A 16,239-nucleotide genomic window follows, 5' to 3' on the forward strand; every position below is an offset into this window, starting at 1 on the left:
ATATTGTTTTTTGTGCCAAATTTTGTAGTCAGTAAGTATGGAACGTGAAGAGTTTCTGAGACTTGTCAATAAAGAGGTATGCAGAATTTTGTATAGAATATAATCACACCTGCCCTGTGTAATGTTACTCTAAATTTCCGTAGACCAAAAAGAAAAGAAATGAAATCTTTATATACTCGTGGGAGGGAGGGAGAGGATAAGATGGCTGCAACATCTAGTGCATGTTTGGCTAACCTCCTGCGATGCAGTCCTGGAAACGAAAGAAGAAAGTAAGCAGGGAAAACCAGTTGAAACAACTTTAGTTGCAAATCGAATCAAGCAATGCAGAAAACCCAAAATCTCAGTCCTAGAGCAGAGGGGAAGAAAGAAAGAGCTAAAAGCTGCTGAATTTCATAAAACGATGGAGTGGTAGTGATGCTCAGTTTTTTACAAGCTTTTATAAGCTACCGTTTTGACTAATAACCCTACTAAATTCAAACAAGGACAAAATACCCCCATTTAATAGCTACTTAACAGTGGGAAATATGTAACTGACAAAGGAATCTAAGGGTATGTATGGTAACCATTTTGATTCAAAAAATTGATTCTGGATCAGAATCGATTTTTTCTGTTTCTGAATTTTTGGAGTAATTCTGTACCAACAAATGTTGTATGGTAAAAAATTGATTCTGCTATACAGAGAAACAAAAACATGTATGGTCCCATGTATACTAATCTGTGATTCAATAGAGAAAGACGTAAAAGGAAAGAATTTTAGAGAGAAAAAAAAAACCCTAAACCCAAAGACCTTATCATCGTCCCATTACCCACACTTCATCTATGAAAAATTTTGCTTGGAAATTTTATTTATCTATTAAGGAGAGCAGAACCATAATATTCTCTTTAAGGTTTTAAACCCTAGATCACAAGAAGAAGAAGGAGAAGAGAAATAGTAGTAGAAGTACAGATGAAGAAGAAGAAGAAGAAGAAAGGAAAAATTACCTGAGTTGAAGGAAATGTAGATCTGTGATGTAGAAGATGAGTTGAAGGAGATGCCGATGATCCAAGCTTTGATAAATCAGAGCTTTTCCCTTCGTTCGAACAAAGGTAGCAAATAGTAGCAACAGAGGCAGAAAAGATGGAGAGAGGAGGGCTGTCGGTATTCTTCGTTTGAGCGATGGAGAGGGTAAAGCCAATGTTTTAGGTTTTGTTATGTTTTGAGGGAAATTCCAAAAAATGCCCCTCTAACTTAAATCATCCAAATTCTACCCGATTTTTCATAGAACCAATTCGTAGAATTGAGAAACATCATTTTGGTGTTTCTCAAAAGCTTGCCAGAATTCATTATATCACCCAGTTCGTTTCAAAGAATCACAGAAATGGACCGGACAAACCATACATAATCTGATTCAATTTTGCCCCCAGAATCAGAAAAAATGCCAGAATCCATTTTTTGAAAGGTTACCATACATACCCTAAAAGACTGATAAAATATAATAAAAATAAGACTGGTTTATCAAACTTCAGTTCTTCACCAGGTTACTTCTTGAGTGGGTTTTTTCTACGGATTCCGGCGATTACGGCTCTGTATGGCAACATTTCTGTTTTAAAAAACTGATTGTGTCTGACACAGTTTTTTGTGTTTATGGGTCCTGAAATGCTGTATGGTAACACTGGAAAAAAAAAAACGTTTTTGTAACTAGGAATAAATAGACACCTGTATGGGTCGCACGTAACAGAATCTTTGATATTGTTTACCAAAAATTACGTAAAATGCCACCAACACCATAATTTTTATACTTATGCTTTTTGAAGCAAAAAGAAAATGCAAAATATCACCATTAAAAACTATTTAAATTGTTTAGATAGTACATCCATGAGTTTGAATTTGTCCAAAAGTTATGGCACCAGTTATTACACAAGTATATATAGTTGAAATAAAACATTTACAAGAACAATTGATATACTAAATAAAAATTAATGTTTTTTAAATAAAATAATAGTGCTTTTGTAATAAAATATTAGTTTATTTTAATAAAATATTAACATTTTATTTAATTCAATATTATTTTTTTAATAAAATAAAAATAATAAAGTAATAATGTTTTTTAATAAATGGTCAGCATTTTTAATGAAATATTAGTATTTAAAAAAAATAGTGTTTTTATAATAAAACATTAATGTTAATATAATCATTTTATGTAATTAAATATTATTTTTTAAAAAAAATAAATATTATAATTTTATTTAATTAAATACTGCTGGTTTTTAATAAAATAATAGCATTTTTAAATAAAACAGTAGTATTTTTTAGTAAAATAATAGTGATTTTTTAATAAATAATAGTGCATTTTAAATAAAATATTTGCATTTTATTTGATAAAATATTAAAATATTAAAATAAAATATCAATATTTATTAATAAATTATTAGCAGTTTAATTAAATATTAGTGTTTTTTTAATAAACTAATTGTGTTTTTAATAAAAAGTAAGCGTTTTTATTAAAATATTAGTTTTTAATAAAATATTAGAATTTATTTAATTAAATTTTATTTTTTAAATAAAATAATAGTATTTTTTCATTAAATAGTATCATTTTTAAGAAAATAATAGCACTTTAAATAAAATAATAATGTTTTAAATAAAATATTAGTGTTTTTTTTTTAAATGTTTGACTTAAGTAGCGTGATTGTTTCTCCGCTTTTCATATAATCGATTCTCAAGGGTGAGAAACATCAATTTGGTGTTTTCTCAAATGAGGCTCAAAAGTGTGTCCAGAGTCCGATTCATTTCAAAAAACAAAAAAAAAAAAAAAAGACCGGAGATGTTGACAATTTTTGTTAAAAAAAACAGAAGAACACAAGAACACCCGATTTGATTTTTTAGATTGTTGAGTTGAGAGAAAGAGTGGAAAGAGATAATGATTTATCTTGTCAATGAGACAGAGGCCGCTACTTTGTTTGTAATCTTGGGAATATTACAAATACGGTATGATTGTACAATCACACAATTAACACATTAAACATGTGCATAATGAATCTAGACACTCTAGTGTACCTAGATACATTATACACTTTACCAAGAGAATCAAACCAGAAGAGAATCGAACCGAACCAATCTTTAACACTTCGTCGCTCCCCCCTCAAGTTGGTTCATAGATATCACAGATGCCCAACTTGGAAATAGTAGGATGGAAGGTTTTAACTATTAAGCCTTTAGTGAACACATCGGCCAGTTGGTTCTCAGTAGTAACAAATGGAGTGCAAATCTGACCATCTTCAATCTTCTCCTTGATGAAGTGATGGTCAATTTCAACATGTTTTGTTTTATCATGCTGATCCGGGTTATGAGCTATACTGATTGCAACCTTGTTGTCATAGTAGAGTCTCATAGGCCCTTCAAGAGCTATTTTTAGATCTTGGAGGAGTTTCTTTGACCATATGAGTTCACAAACCCCCTGTGCCATTGTCACGGATACTTCAATCCCTAAGAAGTACTTTAGATGTCCTAGATCCTTAGTTTCAAATTCAGCTGCCAACTGAGTTTTCAGGGATGAAGTTTCTACTACGTCATCTCCGGTAATTACTATGTCATCCACATATACAATCAGCGCAGTGACTTTCCCATCCTTGTGTTTGACAAATAAGGTATGATCAACATTACTCTGCTTGTAGCCAAACTTGATCATTGCTTTTTGAAATCTACCAAACCATGCACGAGGAGATTGCTTCCGTCCATAGAGTGACTTTTTGGGTCTACAGACTTTGGCAGTTGTAGTAGGTGAGTCAAAACTTGGAGGGATATCCATGTAGACCTCCTCCTCAAGATTGCCATTCAAGAAGGCATTCTTTACATCCAGCTGTTGGAGATTCCATCCAAGATTTGCAGCGTAGGATAACAAAGCTCAAATACAATTCAGTTTTTGCATCTGGAACAGAGGTCTCCAGGTAATCAATGCCATAGGTTAGTGTGAACTTGAATCCTTTGGCAACTAATCTGGCCTTATAACGAGCAATGGTCCCATCTGCATTTTGTTTTACTGAGAACATCCATTTGCATCTAACTAGTTTCTTTCCATCAGGAGAAGGTATAAGCTCCCAAGTATCATTTTTCTTTAAGGCCTGCATTTCATTTACCATAGCATTCTTCCATTTTGGTTCAGCAATAGCCTCCTTCCAACCCTGTGGAATAGACACAAAAGACAACGAAGAAACAAAGGAACGGTAGGAGGGAGTTAAAGATTCATAGGAGACAATGTTAGAAATAGGGTGTTTGGTACAAGTTCTGACTCCTTTCCTTAGGGCAATATGACGATCATCAGAGGAAAAAGTTATATTACCTAGTGCTTGAGTTGGTGGGACCGGCTCAGGGAGTGTAGGTGGAGATGGTATGTTAAGGATAGTCTTTTCCTTTCTGTGATCGGTGATAAGATCCTTGTGTTTAGTTGCAGCATCAATCTCATTAGTTTGCTCCCCTTGAACAGTATCTTTTTGATCCCCCCTGAAGTCGAACACTGTTTATGATGAACAGAGATGAATGATTCTCTTCTTCTAGAGTCTGCCCCTGAAGATAAGATTGGTAATAAGGTTCATCCTTTTGGAAAGTGACATCCATGGTAATAAAAAGCTTGCGAGAGGGAGGATGATAACACTTATAACACTTTTGAGAAGTAGAATACCCAAGGAAGATGCTTTTGAAGGCCCGGCAGTCAAGCTTTGACCGGGTGGGAGTTAAGTTATGAGCAAAGCAAACGCATCCAAACACACGAGGAGGAAGGTGAGAGGCAATAATGGGATCAGGAAGCTGACTCACGGGAGTGTTAAAGTCGAGAATACTGGTAGGAACCCGATTTATAAAAAAGGCAGTAGTGAGAACAGCGTCAACCCATTAATACTTTGGGACATGTATGTTAAACATTAAAGAGCATGTGACCTCCAAGAGATGGCGGTTCTGGCATTTGGAATACCATTCTGTTTCGGTGTGCGGACATAGGAGGTCTGAGAGAGGATACCATGGGTATCAAGGTACTGGAGGAAAGGGCCATCGAGGTACTCCATCCCATTGTCGTTTCGGATAACCTCAATCTGTGCGTTGAACTGTGTCTTGATCTTTTTGTGGAAGGACTGGAAGCAGAAAAAACCTCAGACTTGGTGCGAAGAAGGTAGACCTAGGTTAGTCTAGTACAATTATCAATAAAAGTAATAAACCATTTATACCAACCCCGAGCAATTGTCTGAGAAGGACCCCATAGGTCAGAGTGAATCACAGAAAATGGAATCAAACTTTTGTTATCACTTGGAAAATAGGAAGAGCGTATGTGCTTGGCAAGTTCACAAACATCACAAGTAAAATAATCCAAGTTACATTGTTTAGCCAAAGAAGGAAACCAACCACATAAAATATAAAAGGAGGGATGACTAAGACGGCAGTGTTCATGATGCAACTATCGGAGAGCACTGGCTTTTCGAGTAATATGAGCTGAAGCTGGTGAGGGAGTTGTAGTGAGAACAGGATCCAAATAGTAAAGACCATCTCGCATTCTATCATATCCAATCGTTGCCCTCGTCGCTAGGTCCTGAAAAACACAATGGTTAGAAAAAAAGTGAACAGAACAATTAACCTCAATTGTAAGACAATGTATAGAAAGTATGTTGGCATAGAGATTGGGGACATGCAAAATAGAGGATAGGGAAATGGTTGGGGTGCAAGAAATAGAGGCTTTACCAGAAATAGTTGAGAGAGAACCATCAACCACTCGAACCTTGTCCTTACATGAACAAGGGAGATAAGAAGAAAACAAGTCCAAGGAGCCGGTCATATGGTCAGAGGCTCCATAATCAAGAAGCCATGAAGAGCTATATTGGGAGGAGGCCAAAAATATACTTGACTGGGCAAGATGAGAGGTAGGTGAAGTGGAAGGTGGCATGGTAGAAGATGCAGCACACATTTGAGACATCATTCATTGGACCTGAGGACGGGTAGACGCAGCTTTCCCTCCCTTTCCACCCCCTTGGATGGCCATGTAATTTCCAGCAAGTCTCCCTTGTATGATGAGGGCGGCCACAATAGTCACATTGTATTGTAGGACGAGTAGAACTAGCCTTACTGACTGAACCAGCACTGTCCGTAGGTAAAGAAGTCTGTGGTGTAGTAACAAGAGCAAACCAAGGAGGTGCAGTAGGAGGCATCATGACCGAAAGGCGGTGATCCTCATGCTGCTTCAAGTAAAGTAGGAAAGGTACTCCTGTTGAGAACTTGAATCCGTATCTGATCATATCTGGGTTAAGGCCAGTGAGGAAAGCATAAACTCGTTCCATATCACGTTCCTTTGCAAATGTAGCTGCATCAACTGGGCTAGTCATAGTGACAGGATGGTAGAAGTCCAATTGCTGCCATGATGTCGTTAGGGCAGAATAATAGGCAAATACTAAAAGTTCCTTCTGTTGAGTTTCCTATGCTTGATGGCGAATTTCATAAATTTGGGCATAGTTGCTGGCTTGACCATAAGTGAGCTTCGCAACATCCCATAACTCCTTGGCTGAATTAAGGAGGACAAAACTGGAACTAATGCATTACTCCATGAAGTTCAAGGAACGACATGACCAGGGCATCGTTTGCTAACCAAATATCCTTGGCCGGAGTTTCGATGAGCATAGGGGTGTCACCATTAATATACCCCCAAAAATGATTACCACGAATGGTAGGTAGGCATGCACGAGACCAAGCTAAGTAATTTGTTCGATTCACCGCTCCCAGTAGCTTCAGATGTATTAGATCCTTCCATGAAAAACCCAACAAATGCACTAGAGGTTGGAAAGAAGGTGCTACTCACAATATTGGGAGAGGTAGAGAACCATAAAGAGGGCAGAAACACCTCAAAGATGCATCAAAGAGAAGTCACAACAGTTGTAGAGCCAAATATAGGGCAGGAAAAGGCACCGGCAGGGGCAGGAAAAGGCACCGGCAGGGGCTGGAGATGCACCGACAGGGGCTGGAGAGCACCGACAGGGGCTGGAGAGCACCGACAGGTGCTGGAGATGTACCAGTAGGGGCTGGAGAGGCCCAAGAAGACGTGGCAGCAAGCAGGCAGGGCCTTAAAAAGCCATAGAAACCATCGGTGGTGGCAGGCGGTGGCCAGACGAGGGCTCGCAGGTGGCCAGAGGGGCCGGCGGTGGCAGTTTGTGGCCTGAGGAGGGCCAGCAGGCAGTGGCAGTGGGAGACCGACGTGATTGGCGCAAAAAAGGATGCCCTAAAGGGGGGCAAAAAGGGCCACAGTGGTGGCGGTGAGGGGTACACAGCAGGGCAGCAACGGGAGGAAGCATGGTGTTGGTTAGTTGTCAGCGATGGTTAGCATGGTGCGACATGCATTAACACATGTAAAGTCAACCATGCTGAACCAAGAGGCCGAAGCCTCGACGGTGGTGGCGGTGGACTCTAAAAAATCCCTAAAGGGATTGCGCTCTGATACCAAGTTGAGAGAAAGAGAGGAAAGAGAGAATGATTTGGCTAGTCAATGAGACAGAGGCCACCACTTTATTTATAATCTTGAGAATATTACAAATATGGTATGATTGCACAATCACACAATTAACACATTAAACATGTGCATAATGAATCTAGACACTCCAATGTACTTAGTTACATTACACACTTTACCAAGAGAACCAAACCAGAAGAGAATTGAACCAAACCAATCTTCAACACTTCAACATGTTGCCATACAGAGCTTATTCTTCCCCAATTTCCGATGGCCAGACATCAGCCACCGGGCGGAGGGAAAGCGGTTTCTGTTAATGTTGCAACAACTGTTCAGAACAGGGCCTGTGAATCTTCTTGAGTCGATGGTGAGGTTGCCACCGCAATAGTTAACCCTGAAGGAGCGTGGGTAGAGGAAGATATGAATAGCAATGTTATTGAGTTGGAGACTTGGAGAGCACCCAGACTGCCCCTAGTCTGCATGGGAGCATGCAGGTTGGTGCTGGAGGTCCTCATGATAGGTCCAAAGGAAGTTGGAGCTCCCTATTCCAAGACTCCCCAAGTCGAGTGGAGGGGTTCCAACTGCATTTTGTTCATACTTGCAGCATTGGTGGAAAAATGGTTGCCCTCTGTCCAGCGGCTGTTGTGGAGGAGGAGAAGGTACACTGGAGTAATACCTTGTTACGATACTTCGTGGGGAGAAGGTCGCCTTTCTCTCTTGTGAAAGAATATCTTCTGAGACAATGGAAGGGGGACTGGAGAAGTGATGATTTCCATGTCTGATTCTGGAGTGTTTGTCTTTACCTTTGTGTTAGAAGAGGATAAACTCAAGGCCTTGGAAAGAGGTTTATGGTATGTTCTGAGACGGCCAATGGTGCTGAGGCCATGGTCTCCTCAGGCCAGTCTGTCTTGGGCTGATTTATATTACATGCCTATGTGGGTGACCTGACCTAATCTTCCATTCCATCTCTGGAGTGAAGTAGCCTTGAGCATCATTGGTAGCTTGCTTGGACGCCCCCCTCTTCTTACAAATGGACTCGATCAAAAGAACGATTGTCATGTGCTCGTCTGTGTATTGAGATGTCTGCTGCTGCGACAATGGCTGATTCTATAGAGGTTATAGTGGAGGGTGATGAATCCTTTACTCAACGTGTTCTCTATGAATGAGACCACCGAGATGTGAACATTGTTTTGTGTTTGGTGACTTTGGTCATATGGTGTCTCAATGTGCTCTTAGCCCTTAGTCTAAGAAAGATGCTATTGATATGGTGGCAAGTAATGGTGAGTTTGGGATTCAGTCCAATGTCTCAAACGATGGGTTCCTACAGGCCAGAACCAGGAGGAAGCACAATGTCAATGGCTCTTCTTTCTCTGAGAAGAGGGCGGTTAACGTTGCAGGCCCTTATCTCCCGTTGGCTGATCCGACCAATCAACTTAGTGACTCTCATAACCCTCCTCTGCCTCCATCTTCCGGCGGTGGTGTTGCAGCGATTCCAACCAACCTGTTGGGTGAAGCTCATTCTGGTTTGGTGATAAGTGCTGTGGTGGAAGAGTCCCAGAGTGTCAGGGCTGAGGTGACAACTCAGATTACCACTACAGGAAGGAGTACAGAACACGCAAATCTGGTTTTTCCTCAGAAGCTAGGGGAAAAGTTTCAAATCAGTTCTCCTCCCTAGCTATCCTTGAAGCCTATGAAAAGGGAGGTAATCAGTTAGCCGAGGACCAGGCTGCCCCTACCACTGCACATGTGTCCAGAGATACTCTTGGCCTACAGCAGGAAGACCAAGGCCTTGTCAATTCTATTTCTGTTCTTGGTAAGCAGACGTCAAAGGATACAGGTGGCACTGTGGCTGTCAATGGTCAGACCTCTACTAAAGGAAAGAAAAGAAAAGGTAAAAGGGAAAAAATATCAAGTAACCGTTGAGGAGGGACCAGGTGGCAATGCAATGGCTTCTAGAGGAGGCGTGGTAGTGGTAGTAGGCAACACTACCTCTTCATCCCTTGTGGTCCCCACGGATGGAGGTATCTCTAATACGTGTTCTTTGGGAATGAATTGGTGGTTAAAGATGGGTTCATTGAAGAGGGAGGCACCATCTATATTGATCTTAATGGCCAACAAGTTGTGTTGGATGAAGTCGAATCGATGAATGCTGAGATAGCCATGTTGAGAGGTCTGTTGCAAGCTTTGCTGACTCATCTGGCTTCTCAATCTGAGTTGGCGCAGGATATTCCAATTGATAATCTAAATGGGGACGTGGTGACCACTCCTAATGCGGATGATAGTGCTTTTGACGTCAATGGTAGGGGAGTATTTTGATCTAATGGTGCTTTTTTGGATTGGGAGTCTTTCCTTAGCTTCTAAGAATCAAAGCGGGAGTTGGGGGATTCCACCCATTCTTCCCTATCTTCCTAATGAGAAGAAGGTCAACTTTATATACAGGTGATTGGTAGTTTGGGTTTGAGTATGTCCTTTGTTCCTATTTGGGTGGTCTCCTTTCAGCTTGATTAGGCTGTAAGTTAGTCCGTTGTTTTTTTGTGGAGCTTTCTCCTTGTATTCTTCCATGTTCTTTCCCCCCCCCCCTTTTTTTTTTTTTGGGGGGGGGGGGGGAAGATTCTCTGTGCTTTGTTAATAAATTTTCATTCATCCAAAAACAATAAGACTGAAATCTAAAACTGGTGGAACTGTCAAATGTCAATAGTCTACAAATGTGACTGCTACTCCTCGTAAACTCTGTCTCTCTCTCATCAAAACTGCTTGTAATATTCTCTAATGACAAAAGTGACACCAATTGTTATGGTTACAGCCATTGAATTGGGCGATGAAGGCTTCTGTTGTTCCTTCTTCTTTCTAGAGCTTACATGCTCTTTTCTCTGAAACAGTTTCTTCAACTTGGATCACATCATCCTGCTTCTGCATATTTTGCTAAAAGCAGCAGCCGCTGGGCAACATGAGGAATATTTGGGTAGATTCTCCCATTCAGAAGCTAGTAGTGGTGGGGGGCCGGATAGGAGAAGAGAAGATCTGAGAATAGGTTCTCAGAGTTTCATGGGAGAAAAGGGATCACATAGGAAGAAGAGGGGGGCGGGGGGAGAACAAGGTTTTAGGTCTCGGTTTCGCCCCTGGTTTTGCCAGGCCACGAAACCGAGTTCTGGTGAGATCTCAGCGAGTTGGTGTATTTTTTCCCGTCTTGACTCGGTGGTGGGTTTTGGTGGCTATATGGCCAAGATAGGTCCTGAAACTTGACACCCACCCTATTTGGCCTCCTAAACACAATGGAACCATTAGTTTTTACAAATTCAAACCCAAATGGTATTTTGATTTCGGACCCTAGGTTGGTAGTCTACGACGTAGGTGAGCTCTACCCTAGGCTATTCCATACAATATTTAGAACACATATAATTAAAGTAGAGGTGTCAAACAACTTAATTAAGCATTAGGAATTAAAAACATCAAACCATAAACCATTTAAGCATTAGGCATCATATTCATATCATATATGGTAATGGTTTGACGGTTTGTTAATAATTGTGAGAAACTTGGAAAGAGACATAAATTAAACAAATACAAGTGTAAGTATGTAACAAGTCCTACCATTTGAGAGTAGTTAGTACTGAAATGAGTATCGGTGGACATTGTATCACATATCAAAACTACATAGTCAACAAACAAGTATTGATCACGGATTTATGAAAAAAAGCACCAAAACCCTCTCTTGATGTTGAAGCTTCAATCTTGAATCTCCAAGCTTTTTTTTTTGGGTGAATAAAAATTTCATTACTAAAGAGAAGCAACCCTCAAAATGAATCTCTAAGCTTTAATCTTCATTTGAGGTGAGATTACCAAAAATAAGCACCAAAACCCTCACCTCCAAGTGTTTTTTCTTCATAGCTGAGCGAGAGAGGCGAGATTTCAAGTTGAGGTCGAAATCTCACCGAGAGGGTGCCTTTTATGGCATGGTTTTCGACCGAGTCGAATCGAGATATACCATGAGATCTCGGCAAGATACTGGGATCTCGACCGAGATATTGCACAAATCTTGTATCGCCTACCATCTCGTCTTGAGACTTCGCGAAACCGAATTTTTTTCGAGATCTTGCCGAGATCTTGTACCATGGGGGAGAAGAGTGCACACACACAGCCACACAGGCTACTCAAACCACAACTCAAATATTCCATTCTATTCAATCTGATTTTTGCGTTGGTTACAAGCTAGTATTTTAAAGACGAAAATAAAAAGACTCTAAAGACTCCTATCGTAACTCTAAAATTGAAATAGAACTTCACTCTATCCTGGACTTCAGAAATAAAATGTAAAAAATAGGCAGCAAAACAAGAATCAGGGAAAAAAAAACTTCTTGGCCTCAAAACCAAGGTTTTGAGTTAGTTTGGAGAAAGTACCAGGTTTCGACCGAGATATGGTTGAAACCTAGGAAATCTCGGTTTCTGGCTGGTTGAAACCAGTGTTGGCACTGAGTTTTTGAACCTTGCAGTGGAGTTCGACTTTAATTAGGTTGCGACTTTGAAGGGTCCAGGTAGGACTTCTACTTCGAAGATAGCAGTGATATTGTCACTGCCGGAGAGAATCCAGGAGACTAGCAGCGTCGAAGGAGGCCGTCACTGCTGGAGTCGGCGTGCGGTGAGGGCTTTGAATCAGTTTTTTTTCCCCTTCTGGTTCTCTGCCTCTTGCTCTTGCTTCTCTTCTTATATCTCTGTTTTTTTTCACTGTTGCTGGTCGTATGGCAGAATAGTAACGGGAAATAAGAAGAATGAGGTGAGAGACTGCACACACACAGCCACACAGGCTACTCAAACCACAACTCAACTATTCCATTCTATTCAACCTGATTTTTCGTTGGTTACAAGCTAGTATTTTAAAGACAAAAGTAAAAGACTCTAAAAACTCCTATCGAAACTCTAAAATTGAATTAGAACTTCACTCTATCTTGGACTTAAGAAATTAAATCCTAACTCTAACTCTACCACAAATCCATCAACAGAAATAAAAATAAATTATAAAATAAATCAAACTCCTAATGGATTAAATTACAAGATAGACCATAATTTAAATATCCTACTGAACCAAAACTCAAACTGGACCCAGTTCATCTCTATCTGGGTTCCGAAACTGGTTTGGGTCGATCCAAGGTAGTGCACCTGCATCAAGGAGCTGGGAAGCCAAGAAGTCAAAATCAAAGGATGCACGTTTTCTGGGGTAGGATTGGTCCTTGGGCTTCCAATGCCCATCAATAACAAATCCAAGAATATGAAGACATGCTTCTTGCACCCCCTAATCTGCAACCAAGCAGGACTCGATGCTGAAATTCGAACTTCAGTATGATACAATCCGAGAATCTGAGTATCAGGAGCATAGCCATACACATAGTTGCCAAGGTGCTGTCTAGGAGACACAATGCCTAGGCAACAAGGTGCCCTTTGAGGTCCAAGGCAATCAGTCACCTTATGTTCCAAGGCGCCCAGACCCAAAACCAGATTAACTTTCCATAAAAATGTAATATATTTCAATCATGTCTTTTCTAACCATATATGTTTCTATTATCTCGCTTTTACACCCTTATGCATTAAGGCAGCTGGCCACTGCTGTGACTCGCCTTGGTACCATAATAACTATGGCCACACATGTCCCCAAATCTATTGTAGTTCTCTCTAGATATTCAGCTGTGACATTGCCGACCATAAATGTTGTAAACAAATGTTTGGCTTAGTGTTCTGTTCTAGGTGGAATGCACCTGATGGATTCATGCCTCCTGTGCTCTTTATGCGTTGCACCTTAAGTTGCTAGCTGGCATTTCTGTATGCTTTAGTTTCATTTCTATTTTTAAATGATGTGTTTTATGTTGTAAGACTGTAAGCTGCTAGGAGTCTAGGACTCTTTTGGCTGGTCATTCCGTTCATCGAATCATCAATAGCTATTCAGTAAATTTTGTATACTATTATCTCCACTTGTTTCTAGTTCCCTCTCCCCCTCTTTTATCTCGCACCTATTTTGTCCCGTATGTACCTTACTCATTGATATTGGGTTCTGGGTTTTATGTCTGAATGCTCTGACAACTTTCTTTATAGATTGGGTTGTATAATAGATTGGTAGAGAAAGAGGGCATGGAAGGTGAAGAAGAGGCCAAGAAGGCATACAGAGCTGCCAGGGAGGATAGTGACCAAGCTGCTGAAACAGCCGTGGATAACAAAGTTTCTTCAGCACTGATAGATAAGGTAAGAGACATAGATTTATTTTTTTTGGGTGGGGGGGGGGGGGGGAGGATTTCTTACATCCCCTTCCTGCATGCAATCACTTAAATGCCTGAGGCTTGTGATACGTCCTTTGTTACATTTCCAGGTTGATGCTATGCTCCAAAAGCTTGAAAAGGAAATTGATGATGTAGATGCTAAGATTGGTGACCGCTGGCGACTACTGGACAGGTAGATTCTATTTTCTATTTAATTATCAATACCATATTCAGAAAATAAGTTTGTTGACATTAATGGGAGATGGTTTTTCATTCTAAGGATGGATCAAATGAGTCGTCTCTAATTATATGTGATGACCATATAGTCAACCATTAGGTGCTAAATAGGTTCCCAGCCGGCAATCTGGGTGACTTTTTTTTTGGGTAATCATGTGTATGTACGGTCACCAGATGGGCCATGGTTTGTGCCTATTGTGCCGGTCAGTAATTTTCCTAATGCTATTTATGAAGATTGGAATTGACCCTTCCTTACTGATGACCGAAACCATGAGCGATCAAAGTAAATTATTTTTTAAATCTCTCCTGTAAACAAATGAATTATTTCTTTTTTCCAATTATATGAAAAAATGTCTAATTATTATATAGAGAAGTGTGGGGGGTGGGTGGGGAAGAGAGTATAGTCGTATTTCCTTGTATCAGGCTTAACTCTATTTTGTATGTCATCAGATGTGAACCTTATAACCATACTGGAAAGGACCAAAGTTTGTATGTGGTATCTAACTATATATTGGAACGGCCTGTGATTTGTTAATATGCAATTATGATGTCCAAATATATGCCCATGTGCAAGGGCTGTTAGTCTGTTACTCACCATTATGTAGCAGCTACCAGGAAGCTCCTTGGTAAAAATCAACTTGATTGCAGTGTGAACTATTTACTGAAGTAGTTGAAACTTCTGTTATAGTATTATATTTTTTCATTTCTGAAAATATGAACATAACTTGATGAGAATCAGGCCCAGTTGAAAACTTACAAAAGGAAAAAAACCAGAATTAGAAGGCGGCCAGAATTCCTAGTTGTTTGAAAGCTGGGATCAGCTTGTTCCTGTTTAGGAGTTAGTCTGGATAAGTCAAAATAAGTCCTAATTAATTCAGTCCAAGTCAAAGTCAAATCCAGTCCAAGTCTAGTCAAAGAAGGGTCAAAAAGTAATCAATACATGTGTGTGGTACATGAGAAGCATTAATTAGGCAGTTACAGATATTATCTGAAGTTGTAGAAACTTAGAAAATATTATTTCAGTCAACTAGTCAGTTTCAGTAATGGTTGTGCAAGTCCTTGAAAATGTACAGTTCATGATGTAGGACAAAACATGAAGAAAAAAGGCCAAAACACTGTTCACATGAACTGTGTCACAGCCCCTATATCGGCATATTACCTTGGTGTGAATACTACTAGAAGATCCTCTGTGGCCCAAGACCAGATCGTGTGAAGACTTTTTTTAGAAGGTTCAATTTTGTCTATGCGTGGGGATTTAGGAGTTAGTTTAGTTTCTATTTTAATAGTTATTTTGTTTCTATTTTCTGTTTTAGTTACTTAATCAAGTAGGCTTTCTATTTCAGTTAGTTTCTAATTCAGTTTAATACTTGTAAAGCAAGTCTCAGCTATATAAGAGACTGCTATTTTATTTCCTTCTATTTTTTGACTCATCCCCTTGAGTCTATTTATATGTAACAACCCATAGAGGCTCCCCACGATTTAAATGAATTATTGAATGAAGTTTTGAGGCATCCTTGCACTCAGTTATGGGAGTAAATCCTTGTTTCAATAGCTGGGATTGCTGTGGATGAGAGACCCAGGGCTGAGAAAGCCCATCCCCCTACCCCCTTCTTCTATCTTCTCTTCTCCTCCCTTCCCTATTCAATCTACACTGCTGTGCTGTTTCTGTGACTGCAATTAACCACTGTGAAGGTACACTTTGAAGACCAGAATCAAGCTTCTGTCAAGTCCTTATCAGTTGCTGCTGTAACACACCTAGAGAAGCCTTAAAAGTACCTTGCGGCCTGCTGTCCTGCTTGGATTCCCCAGCATCTTCAGGCCTTCATAACTTGTCAACCAACCATCAGAACCTGCTGGGTTTTGGAGCACAAAGTACCTGCACAAGGATCTACACTCAATCCTGACTTGGAGTCTAAAACTCCCTCTGGTTTGCAACATCTCCATCAACCTTCTAATTTTGAATCTGTCCTATATCTCAGCAACCCTTGGTCAGAATTGACTGAGATTTGGAGGGTTTTCTACTGCTGTCTGGGCCTTCACTCGACCTCAGTTTCAGCCTCTACTAGGGTATTTTAGTACGTCGTTGCCTACCAACCTATGGACCAAAGTGAAACTCATATTTGGACTTTGTTTTTGCAAACTCTGACAGTGCCATTGTGTTTAAATGGCCTAAAATAGGCTGAATACCAAGTTTCAGACCCAAACTAGGTCTAAAACCCACCGAGTTGAGGCTTCGAGTCAGAAAAAAAAAAATGCACCAACTCGGCGAGATCTTGCTGAGATCTCGATTCGACTCGGTTTTT

At 40.0% G+C, this 16,239-nt stretch overlaps 1 protein-coding gene across 5 annotated transcripts in view; it reads left to right on the plus strand.

Annotated features, from left to right (window-relative positions):
* Positions 1-16,239, plus strand: part of LOC122669561 (mitochondrial proton/calcium exchanger protein-like) — a 77,279-nt gene that overhangs the window by 50,577 nt on the left and 10,463 nt on the right. For all 5 annotated transcript variants that reach the window (XM_043866350.1, XM_043866346.1, XM_043866347.1 and 2 more), the window contains exons 11-13: positions 29-76; positions 13,539-13,685; positions 13,810-13,892. In XM_043866350.1, coding sequence (XP_043722285.1) covers positions 29-76; positions 13,539-13,685; positions 13,810-13,892 — 278 coding nt within the window. The remainder of the gene's footprint in view (positions 1-28; positions 77-13,538; positions 13,686-13,809; positions 13,893-16,239) is intronic.

This window comes from Telopea speciosissima, chromosome 7 (genome assembly GCF_018873765.1).
Source record: "Telopea speciosissima isolate NSW1024214 ecotype Mountain lineage chromosome 7, Tspe_v1, whole genome shotgun sequence".
NCBI lineage: Eukaryota > Viridiplantae > Streptophyta > Magnoliopsida > Proteales > Proteaceae > Telopea > Telopea speciosissima.